The sequence below is a fragment of the Anthonomus grandis genome, chromosome 11 (assembly GCF_022605725.1).
Source record: "Anthonomus grandis grandis chromosome 11, icAntGran1.3, whole genome shotgun sequence".
Lineage (NCBI taxonomy): Eukaryota > Metazoa > Arthropoda > Insecta > Coleoptera > Curculionidae > Anthonomus > Anthonomus grandis.
Window position 1 is genome coordinate 21,439,235 of NC_065556.1, and position 27,955 is coordinate 21,467,189.

General features: G+C 31.4%; 1 protein-coding gene across 1 annotated transcript; it reads left to right on the top strand.

The window, feature by feature from the left end:
• The first annotated feature begins 136 nt into the window (after window positions 1-136).
• Window positions 137-27,460, top strand: LOC126742065 (xanthine dehydrogenase-like). Its single transcript, XM_050448596.1, has 22 exons — window positions 137-567; window positions 630-687; window positions 6,122-6,218; window positions 6,294-6,877; window positions 6,933-7,127; window positions 8,232-8,360; window positions 8,413-8,950; window positions 9,010-9,124; window positions 12,822-12,986; window positions 13,039-13,254; window positions 13,315-13,458; window positions 13,507-13,784; window positions 19,226-19,382; window positions 19,439-19,654; window positions 19,712-19,833; window positions 23,258-23,446; window positions 23,502-23,619; window positions 23,677-23,794; window positions 24,901-25,056; window positions 25,110-25,333; window positions 27,096-27,263; window positions 27,322-27,460. Exons 1-22 carry the CDS (start codon window positions 484-486, stop codon window positions 27,373-27,375), a joined length of 4,125 nt encoding a protein of 1,374 aa, XP_050304553.1. The 5' UTR covers window positions 137-483; the 3' UTR covers window positions 27,376-27,460.
• Window positions 27,461-27,955: the final 495 nt, after the last annotated feature.

Genomic DNA, 27,955 nt, shown 5'->3' on the forward strand with positions numbered 1-27,955 from the left:
TTTTCTCCTTGAAGTCCAATTTCAAAATGAATATGGGTGCCACATATATAGTACAATCTACTAAGAAATTATCAATTAGAGTATATAGACCTAAAAAGTGTCTTGATAACCTTTGTGTACTTAATGAACTTGATAAGAAATAAGGCTATAATATGTATAAGATTGATTGTCTTTAATGATTTAAAAAATGTTATTCTCCATGAATTAATGCATAGAGATTAAAATAAAAGCCTGATAAATAGCCAATAGTTCTGCCATAAAAGACCATTGCAGAGGTATCTTAAAAAATGCTTGGTTCCCTTCCTTTAAATCACCCTATGTTATCTGTTTAAGTTAAGCCTATTTATTAAAAACGTAAAATTTATGTTTATTTACGTCTTTATATGTAAATATTTTCCCTTATCGCCGTTATATTTATTCATTATTGCTCAAGTGGTCAGTTATTTGCATTAAAGCTCATTGAGCAATACACTATAATCTGTGATGGGTAAAAGAACTGACGAATGTGTAACAATGAAAAACGGAAACATCTCAAACGTTCTGGTGTTTTTTGTTAATGGCAAGAAGGTAAGTTTAAAGCAAACATAATTTTTAAAGTAACTTCCTCCAAATCATTTTGAAAATTTTAGATTGAAGATAGCAATGTTAATCCAGAATGGACTTTATTGTATTACTTGAGAAATAAACGTATCCTTTTTAATATAGGCAGTAAAAAATAACTATTTTAACTTAAAAAAATTACATTGCTTCTGATGAATAATTATATTACAAAATCAAAAATCTTTACTTATTTGTCCTAAAAATTATAAATATACCTAGTTGACATGATCATAATAAGTCATACAACTAAATAAATATATGTAGGTATGTAAAAAATCCTAAAAATGTTTTTACCTAACATAAAAGATTTAAAAACTCATTATATAATAGGTAAAAGAGTTGTGTTCAAATAATAAAACATCTAAGTAAATTACCATCTGATAAATATTCTTTAATTAAATTATTATTATTTCAAAAGAAGAGTAAAATTGCTCTTAATTTTTTCAAATTATGCATTGTAGTAGGAAGCTAATTTACCATCCAGGGAGTTAATATGATGTGCCCAATCCAACCTATAATCTACTTTAATTCTCAGAAAAGTTACACAATCTAAAATTTCAAGTTCTTTGTTGTTTGATTTATAAGTCGTTGACGGCCGCGTTTTTTTGTAATTAAATGTTATCAACAGAGATTTATGAATGTTAGTAATAAATATTGTTCGATCCTGACTGAATTTTCTGGGTTATAACCTTATCAGTTTCTGCTGAAAAAGTCAGATATACGGTATCCGCAAATTGAACGGAATCTTTCACTTTCATCAAATACTTTCCAACTTCTTTATCAGCAGCAAAGTACAAGAAGTTTAAAATTTTACGCAAAAGTTAATATATTGCCCTAATGGCTGATTTAATTTTTCTAAACCCATTTTGAACATTACAGAGTAAATTTCCTGTCTCGAAGTAATTTATTATAATCTTTCATATAAAGTCTTTTCAAATATTAAGCTAAAGTTATTTAAGAAAGCAATGGATCTATAATTTTTAATTTGTCTTGCATCCTGTTTCTTGTAGATGGGCTTTAGTTTAGCATTTCTTAAGTCATTTGAGGAGATTCGGGTTTCTAAACTAAGATTTATTAAAAAGAATCTTATCTTCCCCACAGATTTTTTATTTTTTAGTTTTTTAGTTGAATACAAAAACAGATTTTATGCAGATTTTTTAGAGCAGTGTCATAGTTTATTTGAAAATTAGGACATGCTGTAATATAATATTTATTTATTAGTTATTTCGTTATAAATTTTTTATCCCAAAGTTATAATTATGACAAGAAACATTAATTTATATTGGTTTTTATTAAAAAATGATTTTTGAAGACAAGAAGAAATGAAGTTTGTTTCCTCAGGATGCTGCCAAAGAACAGTTCCTTTTTTTTTTATAAAAGAGACATTAATCGTTAAACTAAATAAAAAATTAAGTAGCACAAGCAAGTTATAAAACAAAATTAGTCTTTAATTAAATTGTATAACAGCAGGCAATCGATAACTCCGATACCTATTCTAAATATAAATCCATTAATGGAGCTTTATGTGTTTCTTTTAAATTCACTAGGATTTCTTAAAATTACTTGTGCAATAATTGGTATTATTGATAATAAGCATACAATCGATATTTGCATTAACTATGTTATTTAACAATATTATTCCCATATAATGATTCGTTGATTTTCGAAACGGTGCAGTTTAAATTCAATGTCATTAAACATGTTTGGTATATTCTATGTTTATTATAATAACGCAACATTTTTTTGATTTTAATGACACATGATTTTTAAGCAATAAGACAGTAAGATTACATATATTCTTATACACTTTTAAATAATCAGCATACAGCAAATAATAACAATTCTTAAAACTACTACTTATGTTATTTATATAAATAATAAATAACAAAGGTCCACGATTTGTGCCTTGAAGTGCTCCGAAAGTTGGAATAAACCTCAGTGATTCTAATCCACCCAACGAGACCACCTGTGTTCATTTAATCAAAATCTACAAACACCGAAATCAGATTATTTTTTCGCAAGCAAAAATTGATCAATTTTATCGAAATTTTTATTAAAGTCCGTGTAAACAGAATCTACTTGTTCATGTTATCCAGAATGTACTGTACGAGCTCTGTCTCGGTGAAGTTGGCCCAACTATTAAAACTACGTTTGTTTATGAAATTTGTCATATTAGCCGAAATGCATTAAAAACTAAAATGTACTTTTGATAATATTCGATATTTTCATTTAATATTAGCCTAAAATACGACATATTTTGTAACAGAGAAAAAATATCTTGAAAAAATTTAAAAGGTATAATTAATAATAAAAATCAACGAAACCAAATAGCAGCAAATCAGCACGTCGTTACATCGACTTTTCGAGTGATTACTGCTTTTATACGTCTTGGCATAGGGTCTACTAATGTCAATTAATGTTTGGCAGTCATCTGGTGAAAAACTGTTCCAAATTTCTTGGAGATTTGTAATTCTGGAACGGTTCTTGCGGGATTCGATCTAAGCTGTTTCGGCATGAGATGCCACAAGGTTTCAATCGACGATAGGTCTGGACTACTCGACGTCCATGTTAAAGCTGAAATAATGTTTTCTAACATTTGGGGTATTTTGAAGTTCATTATTGTACTTCTCAGCCTTCATTATACCTTCGACAAAGTGTAAGTTTCTTACTTGACTTGCTGACATGGCCCTTCATAACAAAAACCAGAAACTTAACTTTTTTTTAAGATACTCATTCTTTAGTTTTTATAGCGCGATTCCTATTATCACTCACGCATACTTCAGACCTGGCTTCATCACTCCAAATAATGAAGTTCCATTGGTTCGAAGACCGTAATTTGTGTTCTTTAGCCCACGCTAGTCTGTTTTCTGCTGAATCTTTGTTAGTAAGAGTTTTTCTTTTTCCTAAAAAAATTAATTAAAAACTAATAATAAAAAAAAAATGGAGCCTACCTTGTAAGTTTTACATCCCAATTTTTGGGCAGCTCAGTGACAATTTGCTCTTGAAAACTCTTTTGTGGTTATCTAATTAATAACACAATATTTTTAATTCATTATAATTATCATGCCCAGTTCCCTTGATAATCCATTTCAAGGCTCTTAAGTTGGTCTTGCAATATCGTGGTCGGCTTCCAATTCTGGGTTTTTGAGCAGAAGATCCCGTTGATTTTTACAATTTAATATTACATCGAGCTGTACACCTGGATTTGTTAATACTTTTTTAATAACAAAGTTGATTTAAATGTCAAAATCGGCTTCTTAGCAATGTAAAATATTATCATTTATTTTATCGAAGCGCATAAACGCACCATTCAACTTAAATGCAGAAATATCATGTTTTGGGGGTGGAGCCAACTTCACTGAGACAGGGCTCGTATATAAGAAATCAGATTCGTATCAATAAATCTCCCAGAAAACACAATTTGCATACGCGTTTTTGAGTAGAGAAAAAATATCCTTGTAAATGGTTCTTTTAAAAACCCCTGATTTGAAAATGGGTAGGACGATATATAGCTTCCTTCCAGACCTTTGTAAATTTACCAAACTCAACCGATTGCTTAAATATTTTAAGAAAAAAGAAAGTATGATTAGATGCGCATTTTTTAACAAATATTACCGGTGCCTCATCAGTTCATGCTCCTTTTTTAAGGTTTTTAGGTCTCGTAGTTACTGAAAAAACCTCTGTATTGCAAACAACTAAATTCAGCGGTAGCAGAATATGAAATATGGCTTTATTTGATTCCATATTTTATACATTTTTAAACTCAAACTCAAAAATGCTTTATTGTCAATATAAACATAGAAGTTGTAGACAAAGCCAATAGACTATACATTAAAGGAATAAAAACGAGAAACTAATTTAAAATAAAATAAAATTATATAAAACTTTGAAAAAGACTTAAATGCTAATCATTAAAAAATTCACCTAAACTATAGTACTTACGCTTTACTAGCAAGAAATGTTTTCGTCCTTGTACATAGGCTTTTTTCAGTCTTAAGTCGTCTTATTTCTAGTGGAAGTTTATTAAACAGCTTTCTACCTCCATATATGATAGAGCTACGGACAAGTTCAAAATGAGGAATGAGTAGCCTCAACAAATAATTTTGTCGCGTATTATAGTGGCTTCCTAAGTGGAGTTCTGTTTATATTTTCTAAAAACTAAGCAAACTGTTTCCAAAATAAAAATACAACACAGGGTTAAAATATTATGACTTTGACAAAAAGCGGGCGACATGAGTCACGAGGCTTGGACTCAAATAGATATCTAATGGCTCTTTTCTGGAGTACAAACACTGAACTAAAAAGTGAATTTGAACATGAACCCCAAAAGCAAATTCCATATCGAAGGTGCGACCCGATAATCGCGAAGTATGCAGATCTGGCGATGGAGAAATTAAGACTGGTGGCACTAGTTGGACTAGTGGCACTGCTAACCCTTAGGGCGTAGCAGCCTGATGAGACTTTTCTACATACATTCATAATATGGTCTTCAAATTTAAGGAACTTGTCTATGGAAAGACCCAAAAATTTACTGAACGGTGGCATAATGATGGCTTCATTATTTAAACATATATCATTTGTATTACATTTAAAATTAAGGATATTTGTTTTGGAAACATTAAATGTCAAAAAATTTGCATCACACCAGTCTTTTATTTTTAACAAATCTGCACGTATATTGGCCTCCATTTGAGAAACATCAGAGTCGTGCCAGAGGATGGTGGTATCATCGGCAAACAATGTAAATTTGCCAGTTACCTGCAGTTGTGGCAAATCTTTCACATAAATGAGAAAAAGTAAAGGACCACGTACTGATCCTTGCGGAACACCCACATTTATATTAAGTTCCTTAGAGATACCACCATTAAATTTGACAGCCTGGACACGATTTGATAAGTAGGAACGAAACCACTCAAGGGCAGTTCCTCTGAAACCATAGAGCTCCAGTTTCATCAGCAGCACTCTGTGACTCAATGCCTTGGACAAGTCACAGAATACCGCTGCTGCAACTTCACCAACACTCAGTCGGTTGTACAAGTGCTTTAGAAAGCTAAAGATAGCATCATTTGTGCTCACAGACTCACCAAAGCAAAACTGCTAAAAACTCAATAGGCCAAACCTATTTAAAAATAAAACCATCCTCACCTTAACGAGCCGTTCCACTATCTTGGCTAAAGTAGGCAATAACGCTATAGGTCTAAAGTTAGAAGGACAGTCGCGATCGCCACCCTTGTAAAGAGGAACAATAATTGCTCTTTTTAAGCACTCTGGGAAAACTCCAGACATAAAATGACTTTAATTAATAGAAGTTAATTTGTGTCTAACTTGCGATCCTAAAGCCTCTAATGGTGACCTAAAATAAATTTCTGCATAAAAGTGTTTTCTTTATATTAAACATTTATCTAACTTAAATTTGGCAATTGCTTGGAGTAAATCTCCTTTTACCAGCGAATAAAATTAATGTGATTACATACATTTCCTTTTAAAAAACAAAAACAATTTCCTTAGCAAAATCTTTCAGTTAAACTGTGTGGAACAAAACTGGGATGTGGCGAAGGTGGTTGTGGTGCTTGCACCGTCATGGTTTCCAAGTACGAGAGAAAGCAGTGCAAAGAAATGTATCCTTTTTACCCCACACATACAACAATTAATACATTATCATCTACAATTTTCTTTAACAAAACCCCATACAGACACATTCCAGTAAACGCCTGTTTAGCTCCAGTATGTTCAATGCATGGCCTAGCAGTCACTACTGTAGAAGGAATAGGATCGACGAAAACCAAACTTCATCCCGTACAAGAACGGATTGCCAAAGCTCACGGATCACAATGTGGATTTTGCACGCCAGGTTTCGTCATGTCGATGTACACTCTCCTCAGGCAAAATCCGAAACCGAAAATGGAGGATCTTGAGGAGGCTTTTCAGGGAAATTTGTGCAGATGCACTGGATATAGACCCATTATAGAGGGTTATAAAACTTTTACAGAAAATTGGGCACTAACTCAAAATGGCACTTGTGCCATGGGCGATAAATGTTGCAAGTTAAGTGGAAATTGGAATCAGAATTCACATGAAGAAGTGGCTTCCCTGTATAAAGTTCCCAACGGGGTAAGTAATGAATTAGGCAGTGATCGAGCGAATAATGCCTTTGAAGTAGACGAAAGGCTATTTAAAAGTGAAGAGTTTACACCGTACCATGCGTCCCAAGAGCCGATTTTCCCTCCAGAACTTAAGCTAAATGATTCATATGACTTGCAGTATCTAAAAATAGAAGGTTAATAGGTACATGTTGAAAATATTATCACCCTTATCATATTGACTTATTTCAGGTCCAAAAGTAACTTGGCATAGACCAACATCATTGAAGAAGCTCTTGGAACTAAAGCAAGAATATCCAGAAGCTAAGATTGTGGTGGGAAATAGCGAAGTAGGGGTCGAAACTAAATTCAAAAATATGTATTATCCGGTTATTGTTCACCCCAGTCATGTGGATGAGCTCAGTGAAATTGTGGAAACTGAGAAAGGTATTATATTTGAGGGGTCTCATTCCAAAATTCACATTATCCTTTAGCTTATATCTTTTAACTTATAAGTTTAAGTGAATCGAATTAAAAGAGCAAAACTCGTTTTAACCTATAATGAAAGCTTGAGAAAAATCAAGTATCTATCATCTTAAACTTGTCTAATCAACTCTAACTGATTTATTATTTTTACGCCATTTTAAAGAGTGAGTTCTAAATGTTATATTAAAATGCCCTCATTACATTAAATGGTGGAAAATAATCTAATCAAATAGAGGCGGATTAAACCCAGCTAGCACAGATATGTACCTGTAACGTAATGTTATGTAAATTTGGGGATATTAGACCTCTTGTGCGATGTAACATAGACCGACCCGCGAGTCATTTGTCATCTATCAACTGTTTTTATATTTCAAAAACTTTATGAATCAGAGTTAATTTTGTCAAATAGGCACCAAATTTAAAGTAAGCAGACATTCTTGGGTGCGACTTAGGAGCTATCTAAAATACTTTTTTTTTATAACAAAATAGAGGGATTCCTGAGGATTGGTTAAGGGTAAACGTCGCTTACGAGAAAAAATTTATACTTTTTAGGACAGATATTTCCCTCAAATTGTTTCGGGTAGAAAAATTATACTTACTATTCCAGGCAGTTGAAATTTCTCATTTACTTTATACAAACATAAAAATTAAATTTGATATCTTCTGTGTTATTGGAGAAGAAATGCACTTTTCCAGATAGTTGGAGTTATTCACTCTTCCACTCCCTGGAATAAAGTAAATCTAACGTATATCTAAATTAAACCCTTCTATGACTAAACACTTTTTTCAAGGATCCTTAAGATGATTTTTTTTTTGATTTTCTGAATTCTTTGAAAAGAAATTGATTTTTCCAGGCAGTTGACTTATTGCACTAATAAAAAAGATTCATTCATCTGTCTGGAAAAGTATCACTTTAATTACCATTTTTAATTACTAGTTTGTCCCCATCGATAACATTACTGGAATCTTAATTTTACGTTTCTCGCGATTGCATGAACATCTTATATTAAAGTAAAAATAAGATCCAGACCAAATATACCCTAAACTTCGGGCTTTCTTATCCAGGTCTAAAAGTAGGAGCTTCAGCTACTATAAATAACATAGACGCTTATCTAAAACACCAAATACAGAAACACCCTGAATATAAAACAAGGATTTTCCGAGGATTAATTGAGATGTTTCACTGGTTCGCAGGTAAAACTTTTAATCAAATAAACACTTTCTATTCACTAAAAAATTTCCTTAGGCAAGCAAATTAGATCAGTAGGAGCAATAGGGGGTAACATCATGACTGGATCCCCGATAAGCGACATAATCCCAATCCTCCTGGCCTCTCATGTTCAATTGGAAGTGTCCAGTCATTCCCAAAAAGGCACCAAACTGATCCCTTTTGATGAGAATTTCTTTAAAGGTTATCGAAAAAGTTGCTTAGATCCGTCGGAGGTTCTTTTAGCTATTCACCTCCCTTTTACCACAAAAAATCAGTTTGTAAAAGTCTATAAACAAGCCAAAAGGAAGGAAGATGATATCGCTATAGTTAATCTGGCTTTAAATGTGATCCTGGATGATAATATTATTAAAAATATACGTTTTGGGGTGGGAGGTATGTCATTTAAAACAGTTTGCGCCCCACAGACCGAAATTAAGCTTCGCGGCTTAGAATGGTGCAGAGAAACTTTAAACTTGGGTCTGGAGAGTCTCGCGAGTGAGTTTCAACTTGAAGCAGGAGCACCAGGCGGTATGGTAAGATACAGACAGAGTCTGGTCCTAAGTTTGTTTTTTAGGTAAGTACTTAATACCAATTATGCTAAATTATTATCATATAATTTATTTTGAAACTAAGGGCGTTCTTGGCTATAAGCTCGGAGGTGTCCGGGTTTAAACTGAATAGGCAGGAGCGAGATGCAGCCTTGGAGCTGAATTGTCGGAAGGAATACAAGAGTTCGCAATATTTTCAGGTAAGAATTGATGTTTTTAGTGAGGGCACATTTTTAGGCGAAAAATCAGCTTTGATTTATTTGTTTGTTAATGTAACAATTGGTTGGTAATAATTAGAAGTGTAGAATTATTCTGTTAAGTAGAAGATGGAGATGGAGTATTTAAGGGTTTTTTATGAATGAAGATAAAAACGACGATAAGGCAGGCAAAAATTTAGGCATTTTTGCCAGGAAATTAAATGAAAATCAATAGTTTCTCTTTTTTTTTTGGTGTATTTTAGGTAATTGGCGTCATTGATTTTTTTCTAGTCAGTTTTAAGTTTTTTTTTTATTATTTGCTATAAAAAATGTACCTTTATTTAATCTTTTTCCAGTATGTTTATTTCTTCAACTGTCAATAGTTTCATCATTTTGGGGTAGTTTAAGCAACTAAAGTAATTATTTACTTTCTATGGAAAAATATATTTACTTCCAGGCAGTTTTCCAGTGATAAAATAATGAAGCCTTTTGCAGCCAGTTGTAATGGAATTAAAAATCAATTATTTTTAGGCACTTTACACGTCGTAAAAAGTGTTTTAGTCAATAATATTTTAGTCGTTAAAAGTAAATTTTAGTTTAATTTAGGTCATTGAAGTTTAGAAAAGTAATGTTTCTATTAGTATTCAAGTGCCTGGAAGAAATATTCTTATTTATGTCTTTTTGACAGACTGCTAAAGAAGTGAAAAAAAACCTGAAAAGACTCGAATATAGCGAATATATTTGCCACTTATCCAGGTAGTTAAAGATCTTAAAAAAATCTTGGAAAAACTGCCTGGAATGACTTTTTTCATTTTGTTGTAGTTTATACAACTGAAGTCATTATTTAATCTCTTTCAGGCAGTTTCAAGTTTTTTTTTTATATTTGCTAGTCCTCTACCTACGGAAAAAATGTATTTACCTTATTTTCTTCCAGGATGTGTATTCTTTAACTTCTTGAAAAAAAAACAAAATCACACTGTTGTATTGGCACTAAAGATCAATTCATCTTCAAATTCAAGGCAATTCAGGTTGAAAAATTAATAAAAGGTGGTTTTCTATTTACTTTTCAATTGCCTGGAAAAAATCTTTATTTTATCATTGTGCAGAAGTATCAAAAAAGGCATTAAATGTGTTTTTCTATTTGCCTTTCACTTGTTTGGAAAAATATCTTTATTTTGTCATTTTCCAGGTAGTATTTCAAAAAGTTTTTAATGTTTTCAACTGCCTGGAAGTAAAACAAAATTTACCTATTTTTTTCAGTCGAATAAGAATACAAAATCAATAAATTTTTTTTAAGTTTAGGGCTTAATGAGAGTTGAAAAAATCTTGAAAAGTCTTTTTTTATTTGCCCTTTAACTGTCTAGAAATCATTTATTTACTTTACCCTATAGTATCAAGTAAAGTCAATACATTTGCCAGTTTTTGGGTAGTGAAATAAATTTACAAAACCTTGGAAAAATCATATGGAATCAGATTAAATCAAAATATGTGATCATTTTCTTCCAGACTCCTAGAGAAACTAAAAAGAAACAAAAATTACCTGAAATAAGATTGAAGATACTTAATACTCTCCTCTTCAGGACTTTGAATTGTGACGGTTGAATTTAAAAAAAAAGTAATAAAAGCATGCATTCATTTGCTTGGAAAGCTCTTGCTGAATTTCCCTTTGAATAATTTATAAATATACGTATGAGTGATGAACCCTTAAGACAGCATAAAACCAGAATTTGCAAAAATTCTTCATCTAACAGATAATCCTTATTAACCCTGTTTTTCAGTAGTAATCATTCCCATAGTCATGTTCATATGAATTCAATCATGTCATATGAATATCAATTGTCATGAATGTAACTTTCTTGGTTCTTGAGATATGAGCATTTTGTCTTCTTGTTGTACATTTTTTTAAAAATCCATGAAATAAGCGTTTCATTATTTTTCTAAGCAACATTAATGCAATGGTCAGCAACAAGATTTTTTTAAAAGGGAAAAATCCAAAATTCCAATTTCAACTCCATTTTTGCGGTGTATCTTATAATCATTATCACTAGCATTCCTCTTTCAATACAATAACCATAATCTGAATAGAAACATCTTAAATCACTAGTCTTAATCACTATAAGACCTCAGAAAGTCAATAATGTGCCCATATTATAAGCCTATGTTGAAAAAATAATATTCTAAGAATGTGTTACATGCTGATAGCATGCAGGTAATAGATGATGATGTGACGATAATGAGTAATTTTTATTAGTTAAACTATTGGTATACGAACGTTTGTTTGGTTGGTTATGTCATTGCTGATTATGAGTGCTTCATTAAAAGTGATTTTTTAGATGGTGAAGTTATTTACTTTCTGGATCTCAACATTTTTATTTCAAAGTGCAGTAGAAGTGAGTTTTTCCTTAAAGTCTTTTAAGCAGTTGGGTTTGGTTACGTTGAACACAAGAGTCTTTAACTGCCTGGAAGAAAAACAATATTTCCATAACTTACCTGAAGTAATACTAATGATTTTAAGGAAATTTCCCTTCTAAGCAGTTAAGTTCAATTGGGGTTTCATTGAGTTAAGACACACTGTATAATTTTAGTTCTTGATTATTATTTTCTGCATTAGACAGATTTCAAAAAAACAGCTAAGAGCCTATCGATGCGTTAAATGATACACAGTAAGATTTGGTCTGAAATTCAATGGATTTCGTTTCTAATTCACTTCCTGGATTTCAATATTCACAATTCAAAGTGCAGTAGAAATGAGTTTTTCCTTATGATCTTTTAAGCAGTTGGGTTTGGTTACGTTGAACACAAGAGTCTTTAACTGCCTGGAAGAAAAACAATATTTCCATAACTTACCTGAAGTAATACTAATGATTTTAAGGAAATTTCCCTTCTAATCAGTTGAGTTCAATTGAGGTTTCATTCAGTTAAGACACACTGTAGAATTTTAGTTCTTGATTGTTATTTTCGGCACTAGACAGATTTCAAAAAAACAGCTAAGAGCTTATTGATGCATTAAATGAAACACAGTAGGATTTGGTCTGAAATTCAATGGATTTCATTTCTAATTCACTTCCTGGATCTCAATATTCACAATTCAAAGTGCAGTAGAAGTGAGTTTTTTCTTATAGTCTTTTAAGCAGTCGTGTTTGGTTACGTTGAACACTTAAGAGTCTTCAACAGCCTGGAAGAAAAACAATATTTCCATAACCTACCTGAAGTAATACTAATGATTTTATGGAAATTTCCATTCTAAGCAGTTGACTTCAATTGCGGTTTCATTAAGTTAAGACACACAGTAGGATTTGAATACTCGATTATTATTTTCTTCATTAGACAGATTTCAAAAACACAGCTAAGAGCTTATTGAGGCATTAAATGATACACAGTAGGATTTGGTCTGAAGTTCAATGAATGTCGTTTCTAATTCTCTTTGCTGGAAATTGTGTTGTTCCAAGTGAATTCTTAGATGGTGAACTTTTTCACTTTCTGGATCTCAATATTTATAATTCAAAGTGCAGTCAAAGTGAGTTTTTCCTTATAGTCATTCAGGCAGCTATGTTTGATTACGTTGAACACTTAAGATTGTCTTTACCTGCCTGGAAGAAAAATTATATATCCATCAGCTACCTGAAGTAGAATTGATGATTTAAGAAAACAAATTTTAAGCAAACGAGTTGCATAAAGCTATTTAAAACTAACTTCTTAGATACATCCTTCAACCGACAAGGTTATAGACACCTTACAACAGCCTATAGTGCACCTTTCGGCCTACAAACAAGCCACTGGGGAAGCGATTTATGTGGACGACATGCCTCACTTTGAAGACGAATTGTATTTGGGGCTAGTGTTTAGCACAAGATCCCGTGCTAAGGTAACCTTCACGATAAGATTTACTCCCAGAAAAGTATTTAAGCTGCTTTTAGATCGTATCGATCGACTTCACTAAAGCTTTATGTATAAAAGGTGTTTTTGGCACTTTAACCGCAGACGATTTACCAAAAAATAGGAACCGCATAGGCACTTACATAAAAGACGAAAAAGTGTTTTATTCTTCAGAAGTGAGCAGCCAGGGTCAAATTGTTGCTGCTCTAGTGGCGATCGATCAAGCCACCGCACAAGAAGCAGCAAAGTTAGTGAAGGTAGAACTAGAATTTCTTCAGAAATATTCAATAACTTAACCTCAAAGAGGCATTTTTCAGATTGAATACGAGGACTTGACTCCAGTTATAATCACCATTGAGGACGCCATAAAAAACCAGTCGTTTTTCCCAGACGAGTTCAATCTTAAACTCGAAAAGGGCGATGTGGACAAGGTTTTTTCTGAAGCTGAAAACGTTATTGAGGTAAATCCTGTTCGAGATTAAATGTCCTATTTTAATGGGTCGTTTTAGGGTGAATGTTATATTGGAGGGCAAAAACACTTTTACCTGGAGACTCACAGTTTTATAGCGGTACCGCTTAAGGAGGATAACGAACTGGATATTTACGCGTCGTCGCAGCATCCCACCGAAGTCCAGAAAACGGTCGCGGAAATCTTGGAGGTGTCCCAGAATAAGATAAACGTGAAGGTGAAACGGCTCGGGGGAGGTTTTGGGGGGAAAGAGTGGAAGGCCACTATGACATCTTTGCCGGTCGCCTTGGCTGCTAAGAAATTCAATCGACCCGTCAGGTAAGTCAAGGTTTTAAGATTACCAATGTTTTTCATAATATTGTACATAGATCTCAAATATAAATACATTTTTATAATTGGGATCCATGCCTGCAATGTGTGTTAAAATATTTTATCCCCGCGTCTTCACCATAACGTAATTGACAGTCTGTGAAAGTCTTGTGTTGAATTTTTTTGGTAGTTTATTAAATCTCTTTATAATTTTATTTCTATTTTCCTCAGACTGGAGAAATTAACATTTTACAATTAGTATGCGTGTTTTTACATCAAACAATATTTGTAACGTAGTGCCTTCACCATAACGTGATTAACAGCAGATTAAGGTTGTCTTTTACACTTTTTTCAATAATAAAGGGGAGTTTTCCAATTTGCTCCTAATTTTGTTTCTATTTTACTTAGAAAAAGGAATTTACGTTTTTATTATTCGAATGCATGCATGTACTGTGTATTAAAATTTTATTGTAGCGCCTTTACCATAACGTAATTGACAGCCCGTAGAAGTTGAGTTTTACAGTTTTTTCAATAATAAAAGAGGGTTTTCAAATTTGCTCACAATTCCGTTTCTATTTTCCTTAAAAGAGAAAAATTAACATTTTTATAATTGGGATTCATGCCTGTACTGTGTATTAAAATTCTATCTCCGCGCCTTTATCACAACGTGATTGACACTCTGTGAAAGTCACATTTTGTTTCTGTTCTACTCAAACGGGAAAAGTTGACATTTTTATAATAAGTACGTGTGCCTTTATGTCATAATAAATTTGTAACCCGGCACCTTCGCCATAACGTAATTGACAGCTTGTCAAACTTGATATTCACACTTTTTTTAATAATTAAACGGGATTTTTAAATTTGCTGATAATTTCGTTCCTATCTTACTTAGAAAAGGAAAGTTTACATTGTTATAATTCACGCTTGTATTGTGTTTTAGGATTTTGTCTTCGCGCCTTCACCATAACTTAATTGACAATTATTAGAAGTTGAGTTTTACAGTTTTTTCAATAGTAAAAGAGAATTTTTAAAATTGCTGATGATTTTGGTTCTATTTTACTTAGAAAAGAAAAATTTGCATTTTTATAATTCAGATTCATGCCTGTACTGTGTGTTAAAATTTCTTTCCAATTCTTCAAATCTGGGCAGAATTTCGTTTTTGTTCGCCTCATTAACATTTTTACAATTGGTAGGCGTGCCTTTACATCATATTAAATTTTAATCCGGTGCCTTCGCCATAATGTGATTGACCGCCTTTCAAATTTGACTTTTGTACTTTTTTCAATAATAAAAAGGGGTTTTCAAATTTACTTATAATTTTGTTTTTATTTAACTTAGAAGAGGGAAATGCACATTTTTGTAATGCGGATTCATGCCTGTACTAGGTTTAAATTTTATTCCTGCGCCTTCACCATAGCGTGATTGACAGCCTGTAAAAGTCATGTGTGGAATTTGTTTTCGACTTTGAAAGCTGCTGATAATTTCGTTTGTATTGGCCTCATACTGGGCAAGTCAACTTTACATTTTTATAACTAGCCTTCATGAGGTTAAAACTAATTGCGTTCTTAAAAACTTCATGCGTTAACTGGTCTTCAATGTGTTAAAATTATATCCCCGCGCCTTTACCTGATTAAGTAGTAGGGTAGTATTATTAGTAGTAAAGGGGTGTTTAAATTTGTTCATAATATTGAGAAAACTGACATTTTTATAATTGGCAGTCGTGCCTTTAGGTCATATTAAATTTGTAACCAGGTGCCTTCGCCATAATGTGATTTACAGCCTGTCAAAGTTGGCTTTTACACTTTTTTCAGTAAAGTTTTTAAAATTTGCGGATAATTTCGTTTCTATTTTACTTCGTTTCTATTCGTCTCATACTGAAGAAGGTTGACATTTTTGCAATTGAAATGCTTGCCTTTACGTAATATAAAATTTGTAACCCCGTGCCGTTGCCATAACATGATTGAGAGCCTTTCAAATTTAACTTTTATACTTTTTCCAATAATAAAAGAGATTTTTCAAATTTGCTCATAATTTCATTTCTATGTTATTACTAAATGAGAAATTAGTTTAAATATTAATTTATATAATAAATTGAAGAGTTTCTGAGACACAGTTTTTGAAAAGCGTTTCGAAACATTTATTGGGTCACCCGTTATTATTGTTTATCGAATATATATTGCATACGAATATTGTTTGTCGTATAATGTTTTATTTATTTTTTATTTTTTTTAATATTTGTTTTTTTCGCATTGCAATTCGCGAAGTGCGTAACTCCATTTAGCAAAATTTTGCAAAAGAGCTAAAAAACTAAATAATGTGGTTATTAGTAATATTGGTTAAAAGGAAATTTGTTTAAATGAGTGTTAGTTAAGTTAGTTGAGGTGCCCGCAGTTTGTGAACTAATTTTTTCGATAGAAAATTAAATTCTTAGCAAAACTTGAAACTAAAAGCTTACAAAATGTACAGGACTTTTTATGAGGTAGTTGTTTATAAAATGCATGGTAGTCATGAGGTAAACTTTTTTTAGCTGCTGCAAATGTTAAAATTTTTCCTCTTTTATGGTGAGTCTGGCTTTGTACAATAGTGGCAAGTTATCGAAGCCTACGCATTTGAGGTTTGCAGGCAATCTAACTGGAAAAGTTCTTCATTCCAATTCTAAATGCTTTAATTTAAAAAACATGTTTTCCCTAGTGTACTTAATTGCTTTTAAGTCAACTACTTAAGGATCTCCTACTCTTTTTCCAGGTCGTATGTATGCAATAAAACTTATGTTCTCCTCTACATTCTTAAGGAAATCCCGTGACAAATACTCTACATTATAAGAATTTTTTTAACATTTTTTTTTTGCAAATCATAACTGGATTTTATATTCATTCTCTATCGTTGAATGCATGATTGTGACCCTTTTGCAGTTATTTTTGTATTAAGGTTACGTCTTTTTCAATTGCTAAGTTAAAAATGGCATTTGCCAACACACAATTTGCTTTGAGCTGCACAGCTATCGCCATAAAGAATATGCCCGTTTTTTTGTCATTAGAACAGGCTTCAATTTTTCTTTTTAGAAAATTCACTATTTTTGTTGCAAACTCATTAGCTGTTACCCTACCTTCTGTTTCATTGCACAAAAAGCACTCACCTTGTTGACGCATTAAATTGTAAATCGTAAAATTATGTACGATAGGTTTGGTTTTATAATAAAAGGAGCTCACGTTTGACATTGAGCAAGGTAACACAGATTGCAAGTCCACAGCAAAAACTTCATTATGGGATTCTTTGTCATTAGTCTTTTCTTGCTGTGCTTCGTTTAAGGTTAAGTTTTTTTTTTAATAAGGTGACAATGGTACTCTTCTTGCGAAATAATTTTCGTTTCAAAAGACACAAATATCACATCTGTCCTTTTAAGGTTGGTACAAAAATAAATTTTGCTGATCGAAAATTGTAGAAAAGGTTGCTCGAGACATTGGTTACATATTATTTTCCTTACAATAAGCTCTATAGAGTTGCGATTTTGAGTATCATTCAAAATCGCAAATCAAAACATCAAATTCTAGCCCGGTGCCTTCGCCATAGCGTGATTCACAGTCTATCAAAGTTGACTTTTACACTTTTTTCAATAATAAAAGAGAGTCTGTAAATTTTCTCATAATTTCGTTTTTATTTTACTTACAATAGGGAAATTCACGTTTTTATAATTGGGATTTACGATTGTACTGTGTTAAAATTTTATCCTCGAGCCTTCACCATAACTTAATTGACAGCCTGTAGAAGTTGAATTTTACAGTTTTATTCAATAATAAAAAGGGATTTTCAAATTTGTGCGCATAAGTTCGGTCTATTTGATTTTATTTTGCGAAGAAAGTACTGTATCAAAATCTCACTGTTGAGAAAAGTGGACTGTATTTATTGATTTTTGACAATTAATGGTTGTGAGACCTTACCTGGTTTTCTCTCGATTACAGTTTTTCACTCGCATTAGCTGGCCTGCTTTTTCTCAGTACGAAATGAGGTTTATTCCATAAACACGGGATTGTAGCGGGTGGTACCAGATACGTGAACGATGCGGTTTAGCGATTTACTTCTTCTGATAATGGGTTTCATCGAACTGGCTCAGTATGTTGGACGCGCACCTTTTTATAAGGTCTCAAAACATTCTTTTGGATGCATTTGAATAGAAATATAAAAATATAAATATAAATATATTATACTTTAACTAACTGTTTCTACATAGTGAGCCAAGCGAAATTGAGTTAAAGTTTAAAGTTTAATGAAAATTTGATATAGAATGAAGAATGAACTACTTGATTCAAATTGTTGTAAAATTTAAGAAAACTGAACAAGTTCGTTTCTATTTTATTTAGAAGGGAAACATTTGCAATTTTATAATTGGAATTCATGCCCTACGTCCTTACAGGTTCCATACTCATAAATATTGCTAGGTATTACCCTGAAAATTGTTTTCGAAGTTATTAGTTAGAAATATTAAGTAACAATTTCATAAAGTTCATTTGATTTTTTTCAGGCACATGAACTAATTGTTTTATGGCTTTATTTAAAAAAAATAAGTTTAGGTGTCTGGAAAAAGATAAAATAAAAACATTTCTTCCAGGCAGTTGAACATCGAATAAAAATGACTTTTTCAACCTCAATTTTCCAAACTTAACTAAAATTAACAAATTTTTCATTTTCATTAAACTCCCTAGAAAAAATAGCTTAATTTGGTTTAGTTACAGACGATTAAAGAAATCAAAAATTAGCAACATCCTGGAAAAATTACCAGGATCAAGATCATCTGCAATTCGGATATTTACCAGATACGTGGTACCATTTAGTATTGATCAGACATTAAATGTTATAATCCTTCTACTATGCATTAAAATTAGAGATCTTGGAATGACTTTTGACACCAATTTAACTTTGCATATTGATACTTAACATATTTATTCAACCCCTGTTAGAGTACTTATAAATAAGAAGGGTTCTTCCAAAACTGTGTTGCTGTGAATCTTACTGCTCTGTGTTGTGATTTCCTCGTTATATCATTTAAAATGGTGAAATTAAGAGGATTCACAGGATAGTCTATAGATGATATTCCGAAAGTCTTTGATTTTTTGCTTAACCTCATTCACAGTCAAGGAAGTTTTTTTTATTTTTTAATGGCACTAGCTCGACACTGGCCTTTTTATTGTATATTATTTCATCCAAATAATCATTGCAAAAATGAGATTGGGTCAGCTTTTTACATACTGCACGTAAAAAAAAAGGTTTTTTTTTCATGCTTTTGACATCTTACCTAGTATATGCTATTTGCATACAATAAAAGGTTTCGGGTAACTTCACTACAACTCACAGTATCCTTGCATATTCTGTTCTTATTTACACTTTTATTCTGATTATTTTTCCTTATATATTCAAGTATCTTACGCTTGCTTTTATTTACCTCTCTATTATAGGCTTATGTTAGACAGAAACGAAGATATGGTGATGCACGGAGGAAGAAACCCTTTCTTCATAAGGTACAAAGTGGCTTTCGAGGATTCCGGCAAGATCCTGGCTGTAGACTATGTTATTTACGTCAATGCTGGCTACTCTATTGATTTCTCTTACTTTGTAAGCCTTGTACCACTTCAAGATGCCCTAATATTAACGAAAAAACCACTTTTTAGGTTTTGGAACGTTCTCTGACCCACCTAGAAAACGCTTTTAACATCCAAACCATTCGTGGTAAAGGATTTTTATGTAAAACCAACATACAATCCAATACGGCTATGAGGGGTTTCGGGGCTCCTCAAATCGGTTATGCCACTACTTGTATCGTTGATGATATCGCCAATTATTTGGGAAAAGATTTGGCTGAAATTAGCGAAATTAATTTATATAAGGTAAGTGTTTTTTTTTGGGTGGTGGAAGTTGTATGGTATGGTAAGCGTGAATTTCAGGAGGGGGATGTCACTTACTACGGTCAGAAGTTGGAAAATTGCACTTTAGTGGATTGCTGGAAGCAGTGCATGAAAATGGCTAATTATCAGGAACGAAGGAGGAAAGTTGCAGAGTTTAACAGGTCGGTGTTAAATTAATTTATTTTTGGGTTTTTCCAGGCAGTTTTGTATGAGTTTAAGTGCTTTTTCCCAGGCTTTTTTTTATTGCAGTTAGACTGCCTGGAAGGAAAAAATAATTTTGTTCCTTTCCAGGCAGTTGAACACATTGCCTGGAAACTTTTGCAAATGGAGCTTAGTATGCTCTTATGGGGAAAATTTATGGATACTACAAACTTCTTAAATTGCTGTAATTCCAACATTTTCTAACTGTTTGTATGGCATTAAAGATGGATGATCTAATATTTGTCGAAAAGCTTTTTTAGTTCATTCAACAAATTTTTAGTGATATTTAAAAGGATTAACGTTTGTGTCTGTTTAGGCAGTTGGGCCTATTAATTCCTTTAGCTGTCTACAAATGGAATAAAATGAAGGCTTCTTCCAGGCAGTTGAAGTGATGAATTATTTTATATATCTCTCAAGTTTCTTACATTCATTTAAATTTTCCATTTAACTGAGAAAAATTCAACTGAAATATTGGCAGTGGAAAGTTGATTTGGTTATACGTTGTTTAACTTCTTGGAAGTAAAAACTCTATTTTTGTCTTCCCCAAGGCATTTAAAATTTTCCTTGAATTTCTTCAACCATCTAGAATTGTTTTATTTCCATTGCAGGAATTCTTTCCAGAAAATTGGCGTGGCATTTCATTTTAGGCCATTGGAATCATGGACTATATATGATTTGGACTGTATATATAATTTTTCTTTTTGAGGGTAGTTGAAATTTCCTTCAATTGTTTGTAATTGAAATAAAATATTGACAGTTGAAAGTCAATTTTGTTTTTCGTTATTCAACTTCTTGGAGGTAGAAACTTTATTTTTGTCTTTTTCCAGGCAGTTGAAGTGGGGTTTCGTTTTAGGCCATGGAAATCATGGATTTTCTTATTAGCAATTTAATTGCTTGGAAGAAATATCTTATATGCCTTTTTTTAGGTAGTTGAAGTTGCCTTTTAATTCCTTCAAATGCTTGGAATTAAAATAAGATATTGACAGTTGAAAGTTGATTTTGTTTTTCGTTATTTACCTATTTGAAAATAAAAACTTTTATTTTCTTCCAGGCATTTGAAGTTTGCTTTTAATACCTGCAATTCCCTGGAAGAAATACGTGCAATGTGTTTTACTTATCTGTCTGCAATAAATTGTAGGAATTTCTTTCATGAAATTGCAGCGAAATTTAAAGAAAAAACTTCAATTTATCTTTTTTAGTTAGTTAAATCTTCCATTTAATTCCATCAATTCTTTGGAATTATAAAAAAATAAAAATAAATTATTAATAAAATAATTATTAAATGAAATAAATAAAATATTGACAGTTGAAAGTTGGTCTTGTTTTTCGTTATTCAACTTGTTCGAAATAGAAACTTTATTTTTGTCTTCTACAGGCATTTGAAGTTTTCTTTGAATTTCTTCAACTGTCTAGAATTGTTTCATTTCTATTGCAGGAATTTCTTCCAGGCAGTTGAAATGACATTTCATTTTAAGCCATTAAATCATGGATTTTCTTATTAGCAATTTAATTGCCTGGAAGAAAAATTTTTATTTTGATTTCTTACAGAAAAAAAAATAGAATATGCTTTTTTTTGGTAATTGAAGTTTTCTTTTAATTCCTTCAAATGCTTGGAATTGAAATAAGATATTAACAGTTGAATGTTGATTTTGTTTTTCATTATTCAACTTCTTAGAAATAAAAACTTTTATCTTCTCTCAGGCAAGAAAAACGTGTAATTTGTTTCTCTTAATTGTCTGCAACGGATTGTAGGAATTTCTTACATGGTGTTGCGTAGAATTTTGCAAATGAAACTTCAATTTATCTTTTTTAGGTAGTTAAAGTTGGCTTTTAATTCCTTCAATTGCTTGGAATTAAAATAAAACAATGACAGTTGATTTGGTTTTTCATATATAATAATCTTGGAAATTCCAAGATTATTATATAATCCAAGCATTTGAAGTTTCTTTTGAATTTCTTCAACTGCCTGGAATTGTTTCATTTATATTACAAAGATTTCTTCCAGGAAATTTGAGTGACATTTTATTTGAACCATTGAAATCTCTGATTGTTTTATTTGCAATTCAACTGCCTGTAAGAAAGATCTTCATTTTGAATTCTTGCGGGAAAAATATATAATTTTTCTTTTTTTTGAAGTAGTTGCAGTTTTTTTTTAAATCCTTTAATTGTTTGGAATTGAAATAAAATATTGACAGTTAAAAGTTGATCTTGTTTTTTGTTGTTCAACTTATTAGAAGTAGAAACTTTATCTTTGTCTTCTTCCAGGCATTTGAAGTTTTCTTTGAATTTCTTTAAATTCCTGGAAAATATATTCTCATTCTCAATTCTTCCATAAAAAATATATATTTTTTTTTCTTAAGTAGGTAAAGTTTCCATGCAATTCTTTCAATTGCTTGAAATTGAAATAAAATATTGTCAGTTGAAAGTTGATTTTGTTTCTCGTTATTACACTTCGTGGAAGTAGAAACTATTTTTATCTTCTTCTAGGCATTTGGAATTTTATTTTAATTTCTTCAACGGTCTGGAATTATTTCATTTTGTTTGCAGAAATTTCTTCCAGGCAATTGACGTGACGCTTCATTTATTAAAATCGTAAATCTTCTTATTAACATTTTAACTGTATCGAAGAGATATCTACATTATTAGTATTCTTCCAGGAAAAATATATAATTTGTCTTTTTTTACATAGTTGAAGTTTTCTTTTAGTTCCTTTCATTCCTTGGAATTGAAATAAAATATTGACAATTGAATGTTAATTTTACTTTTCCTTATTTAACTTCCCAGAATTAAGAACTTTATTTTTGTCTTTCTCCAGACATTTGAAGTTTCCTTTTAATTTCTTCAACTGGAAAAATATACATATTTGAAAAAAGACCTTATTTAATAGCATTTCCCTTAACCGAGGACGTAATTATGGGTTCTGCGATGTTTAGATTATTTATTTCATTTTCTTCAGGCTATTTTAAAGATTGTTAATTTGTAACCTTAAGAAGATCAAATAAATGACCGAAACGTCGCAATTTCATTTCATCGCTATCCTATTCCCGATACCTTGCTTACTTCGCTATAAAGAATAAGGGTGCCATCACTTGAAGAATTTATTTTAAACGCACAGAGCATTTTCATTTAAAATTTGATATTTAACTCTACCTTAGCATTAAAATTTCGAATAGCGTAAGTATTTTTTTATCGCTGTTAGTGTAATAAGTTTGATAGTAACAAATTAAGATTGTTGTTTTGACTTTTTTATTTCAAAAAAACCACTTTGTTTAAATTATTATTCTGTTTATTCATAAACTCTTGGCAAGGAAAACCTTTTGCAGCTCAGACATTTTAATTTTAAACTTTATTTTCTTAAAATAATTATTATTTTTATTTTATCAGGAAAAATCGTTATAAAAAACGAGGCCTAGCCATCATTCCAAACAAACACGGAATCGGCATTCCGCAAGTTTTTATGAACCAAGGGGCGGCTTTGGTGAACGTATACAGCGACGGTTCCGTCTTATTGCACCATGGGGGAGTGGAAATGGGTCAGGGGCTGTACACGAAAATGATACAGATCGCCACAAGGTGCCTAAGATTATAAATTTTGAAGAAATTGAATTGTTTAACAAACTTCTTTCAGAATTCTGGAAATACCTGCGGAACGAATATTCACCAGTTACACTAATACCGGAATAGTACCGAACACGTTCGAAACGGCCGCTAGTTTGGGTTCTGATTGGAACGGTGGGGCTGTATTGGTAAAAATTTTAATAGAAAAGGCATAATAGGATATTGTTCTGAATATTCTTTTTTAGAACGCTTGTCAGAAGATCATTAATAGGTTGAAACCGTTTAAAGAAGCGAATCCTAGTGGCACTTGGGAAGAGTGGGTCAATGCCGCTCATATGAGTAGAGTCAGTCTACAAGCTACAGGTAAAACATTTCAGTTAGTTTTCATGTACTCATATGTTATGCTGTTCCATTTTATAACTTGCTACCTAATATTATGCCCGTAATAAATTATTGTTCAACCCATAAATATTAAGCAATTCGCGACCGATAAGCATACTTCCAACTTTTAATGGATTCCAAGCGTTAACTAAGGTTACATTTATTTTATTATTAAGATATCTATGACAATTTAAATAAACTATATCGGACTTATAATCAGCTCTATGATCTAATTGCAATTTCATTTCTAACCCCTTTTGAAATGTTACAATCTTATTATGTATAAATTCATAATCATTATAAACCCAATAACGATATTAATAAAACTTCAAAAATAATATTAAATTTGACATGTATAGTCCCAGATCTACGAATTTATTTTGATTTAAGATTATTTTAAATAATACTGCCACAATACTTCAGATTTATTTTACCACAATGTTTTAATCCCTTTTATAAAGAAGAAATAATATCGAGTTTCAGCATCACATAGGGTAGACAGTGCTTTTGATGTTTTAATTGATACATAATTTGAATTCATTGATATTTATGGGGTTAGTTGAGAAAGAAATTATAGGTCAGTTACGAACATCGAAACATTTAAAGGTCTCTATTCTGCTTTACTAAGAAGTAAATTTTTGTATGGGCTGCAAAATATGAAAAATCTACGTGCAGTATTTAGAATAGACGATTTTTTAGTTACCGTTGTCTAAAACAAATGCTTTCAAATATGTTTGCTAACTTTAAAATGTATTCTCTCTACCATTGTGTACAATTGCAAATCGTTAAACCTGTGCTGCGTGAAATCATGATCCTCAAGAAATATTTTAATTTTTATCGTTTTCTAGGCATTTAAGGATTTTTGTTGCTTCTTCAACTGCTTAGGAAAGATATTTCTTATTTATGTCCTTTTCAAGGCAGTTCATTTTTGGGTTTTTCGATAAATTCAATATTGAGTCAATTGGTAACATTGAAACACTTTTCATAAGAATCATTTTTTCTCATTAACATATTATGGCAACAGTGCAATTAAAAGTTTGTCAACTAATGCCGATTTTTGATTTACTAATAATACTATTTACTTATAGGCTTTTATGCAACGCCTGATATAGACTACGATTGGGTGAAAAAGGAGGGCAACATGTACAACTATTTCACTTATGGGGTGGGCTGTTCCGAGGTGGAAATTGATACTTTAACTGGAGACCATCAAGTTATAAGGACCGATATTGTTATGGATATTGGTGAGTCTTCATATTTAAATAAAAAACTTTGAATTGTTTTCAACTCTTCTTAGGTGAAAGTCTTAATCCTGCAATAGACATAGGACAAATAGAGGGTGCGTACATGCAAGGTTATGGGCTATATACGATGGAAGAAGAACTTTTCACGCCTTCTGGTTCTATAATAACCAGAGGTCCTGGCAACTATAAAATTCCAGCGTTGTCAAACGTGCCTGGGGAATTTAATGTGGCAATTTTAAAGGGGGTTTCTAATCCCAGAGCTGTTTACTCTTCTAAGGTACATAACTTTGAGGTCACAATTACTCCTTTGCGATTTAAGTAATATCTAATGAATCCTGTGGATGATAAACTGTATTGTCGTGTATTCCGTATGACGGTTAAGAGACTACGAAAATCTAGTTTTTAGCTTACAAAATTCTGTAAGAGTTTGAATAAAATAATTTGTACTTCCTCAGGATATTTAGGTATATAGTCAAAACATTGAAAAAAAATTTTAAAAAAAGGCAGTTTTTTGTCTTCTTTTAACTCACTCTGCCCCCAATCAACTATCTTCCACCTAAAAAACTAGGAGCTTCTAAACCTAGAAACTCTTTTAATTCACATAATTTTTGAGTTATAGTTTTTTTTTGCTTTTGGTTTATTGAAAAACTGGAATTAAAAGAACACATGAATCTGCTTTTTTTATTTACAATCGACGTTTTTACCATGTTTTTTGTAATCATCAGAAAAGTAATGCTTGTTATATTTCGTTATATGTAATGTGTAAGTATTCTGCTATTTTTTGTTTTAATTTAACATTTTTTTTGCTTGATACTTGATTCCTAATTTTTCATTTTTTCATTACATTTTTTTCCTAAGGAGGTTAAAATGAAAACAGATTTTTTTAAATAAATTCTTTCTTTTGTGTTTTGTTTGTGAAAATTAGGTTAAAATAGTCATCAAAAATTATTTTTTATCGCTCTTTTGTTCATCTTTGTCTTCTGCTTCTGCCAAGCAGTTGAATCATTTTATAAAAAATATTTTACTGCTTGGAATTAAAATAAAATAAAAGCATTTTTCCAGGCAATTAAATAAAATAAAATAGACATTAATTTTTCTTCTCTTTAGGCAATTTTAGTTAAAAAAATCAATTTCCTGGAAGAAAAATCTCAATTTTTCTTTAAAATTTATTCAACTGCTTAAAAGCACAATTAAATTAAGGCATTTTTTTAAACAGTTGAAGTTGAATGAGGAGTATAAGTTAATTTTATAATGATCGTCGATTGTAAATTAAAAAAAAAACAGATTTGTCTATTATTTTATCTGCGGTCACTGCCCATCCAACTATAAACCAAAAATTTAAAAATTAACTCAAAAATTATGAAAATTATAAGAGTTTTTAGCTTTAGAAGCCCCTAGTTTTTTTATGTAGAACATAGTTAAAAGAAGAGCGCCTTGAAGCAAAATAAAATTAAGGCAGTTTTATGAAAATATAAAAATTACTTCATTCCTTGAGTTTAGGCAGCTATAGTTGGAAAAATTAACTGCCTGTAGGTAGTTAAAGTATTTTATTTTTAAATGTATTAAACTACCTGGAACCAATATTAAATTAATTTCGCTGGAGTTTAGGCAATCAAAGTATGTTTCCTTACAATTTTTTCAACTGCCTGGAAGTATTTTTTTCCAGGCGAATAAAAAATTAATTCTTTCGTATATTGTTTTCCGAGGAATCTAAAGTGCAATATCCAAAAAGTCGATGTAAAAATCTTCTTTTAACCGATTTTATCTTCTCCCTTATTTAATCATGACTCAGAACACTATCTTTTGGGCCATAAACATTCCGTCATAAGTGACGTTTATCCAATTTATTACTTTTAACAATTTTCCACTAAAAACACTATAAAAGAGTACACAACACAAACACATCGTTTAATTGATTACTAAGCACATTTTAAGCATAATATTTACTAATTCTGGGCGCCAATAATAACGATAACCCGGATGACCAGAATTTATCATTAAAAGTCATATTTTTAAAATTTTATCATTGTTGTTTTTAGGCTGTAGGTGAACCTCCGTTATTCCTATCCTGTTCTGTAGTATTCGCTATAAAAGATGCGATTAAATCAGCCAGAAAAGATAACGGAGTGTCGGAAATATTTAGATTAGACTCTCCGGCGACCCCAGAGCGGATTCGGTTGGCTTGTCACGATAAAATACTCGAGAAGGTATTCTTTTTTTAAATTATTTAATCACTTGATTGTTTTTTTGTATTATTTACTGTAGATTCCTGAAGAAAAAGATGTTGATCCTCGCGTTTCTTGGAGTATTACTATTTGATTTAAGATAATTGAGGTGTAAGTGTAGTCATGTTATATATTTTATGGGTATTCTTTTTTAATAAATGTAAATTTTTGTTGTGTAATATTTTCTTTTATGTGATTTTTCCTTAAAACGGCTGAAAAGAAGTTAATTTTTAGTTCGTATTAATTTCCAAAATAAAATGTTTTCAATAGGTATTTTTAAAACAAGTAATTTTGGTTGTATCGGAAGTTTTGACCAACGGATGCAATTTTTTGCACTTGTTATCACACACTAAAAAATTGATTAATTGCTTACCTTTAGCCGAAATTTCCCGAATTGTCTAATTGAAATAGCTCAATGTCAGTTCACTTCCAGGCAGTTGAATTTTTTTCAATTTCCTTAACTGACAACATAAAATTAGGTCATTTTCCAGGCAAAAACATTAAAGAAAAGGTTTTTAATTTGCAATTCAACTAATTGGAATAAAGATTATAATTTTTTTTATTCCTTCAACTGCCAGTAACGCAAAGTTAAATTATTTTTCCAGGCAGTTGAATAATTGTTTAATTGCCTGGAAAAAATATTTAAACTTGTTTTCATTCAAGCAGGGTATTCT

Bases quoted from the DNA above. Each gene is read 5' to 3' on its own strand.
- LOC126742065 (XM_050448596.1), top strand. From the start codon at position 484: ATGGGTAAAAGAACTGACGAATGTGTAACAATGAAAAACGGAAACATC. The intron at 568-629 runs GTAAGTTTAAAG...TGAAAATTTTAG, and splicing joins TTTTTGTTAATGGCAAGAAG to ATTGAAGATAGCAATGTTAA. The intron at 9,125-12,821 runs GTAAGAATTGAT...CTAACTTCTTAG, and splicing joins AGAGTTCGCAATATTTTCAG to ATACATCCTTCAACCGACAA.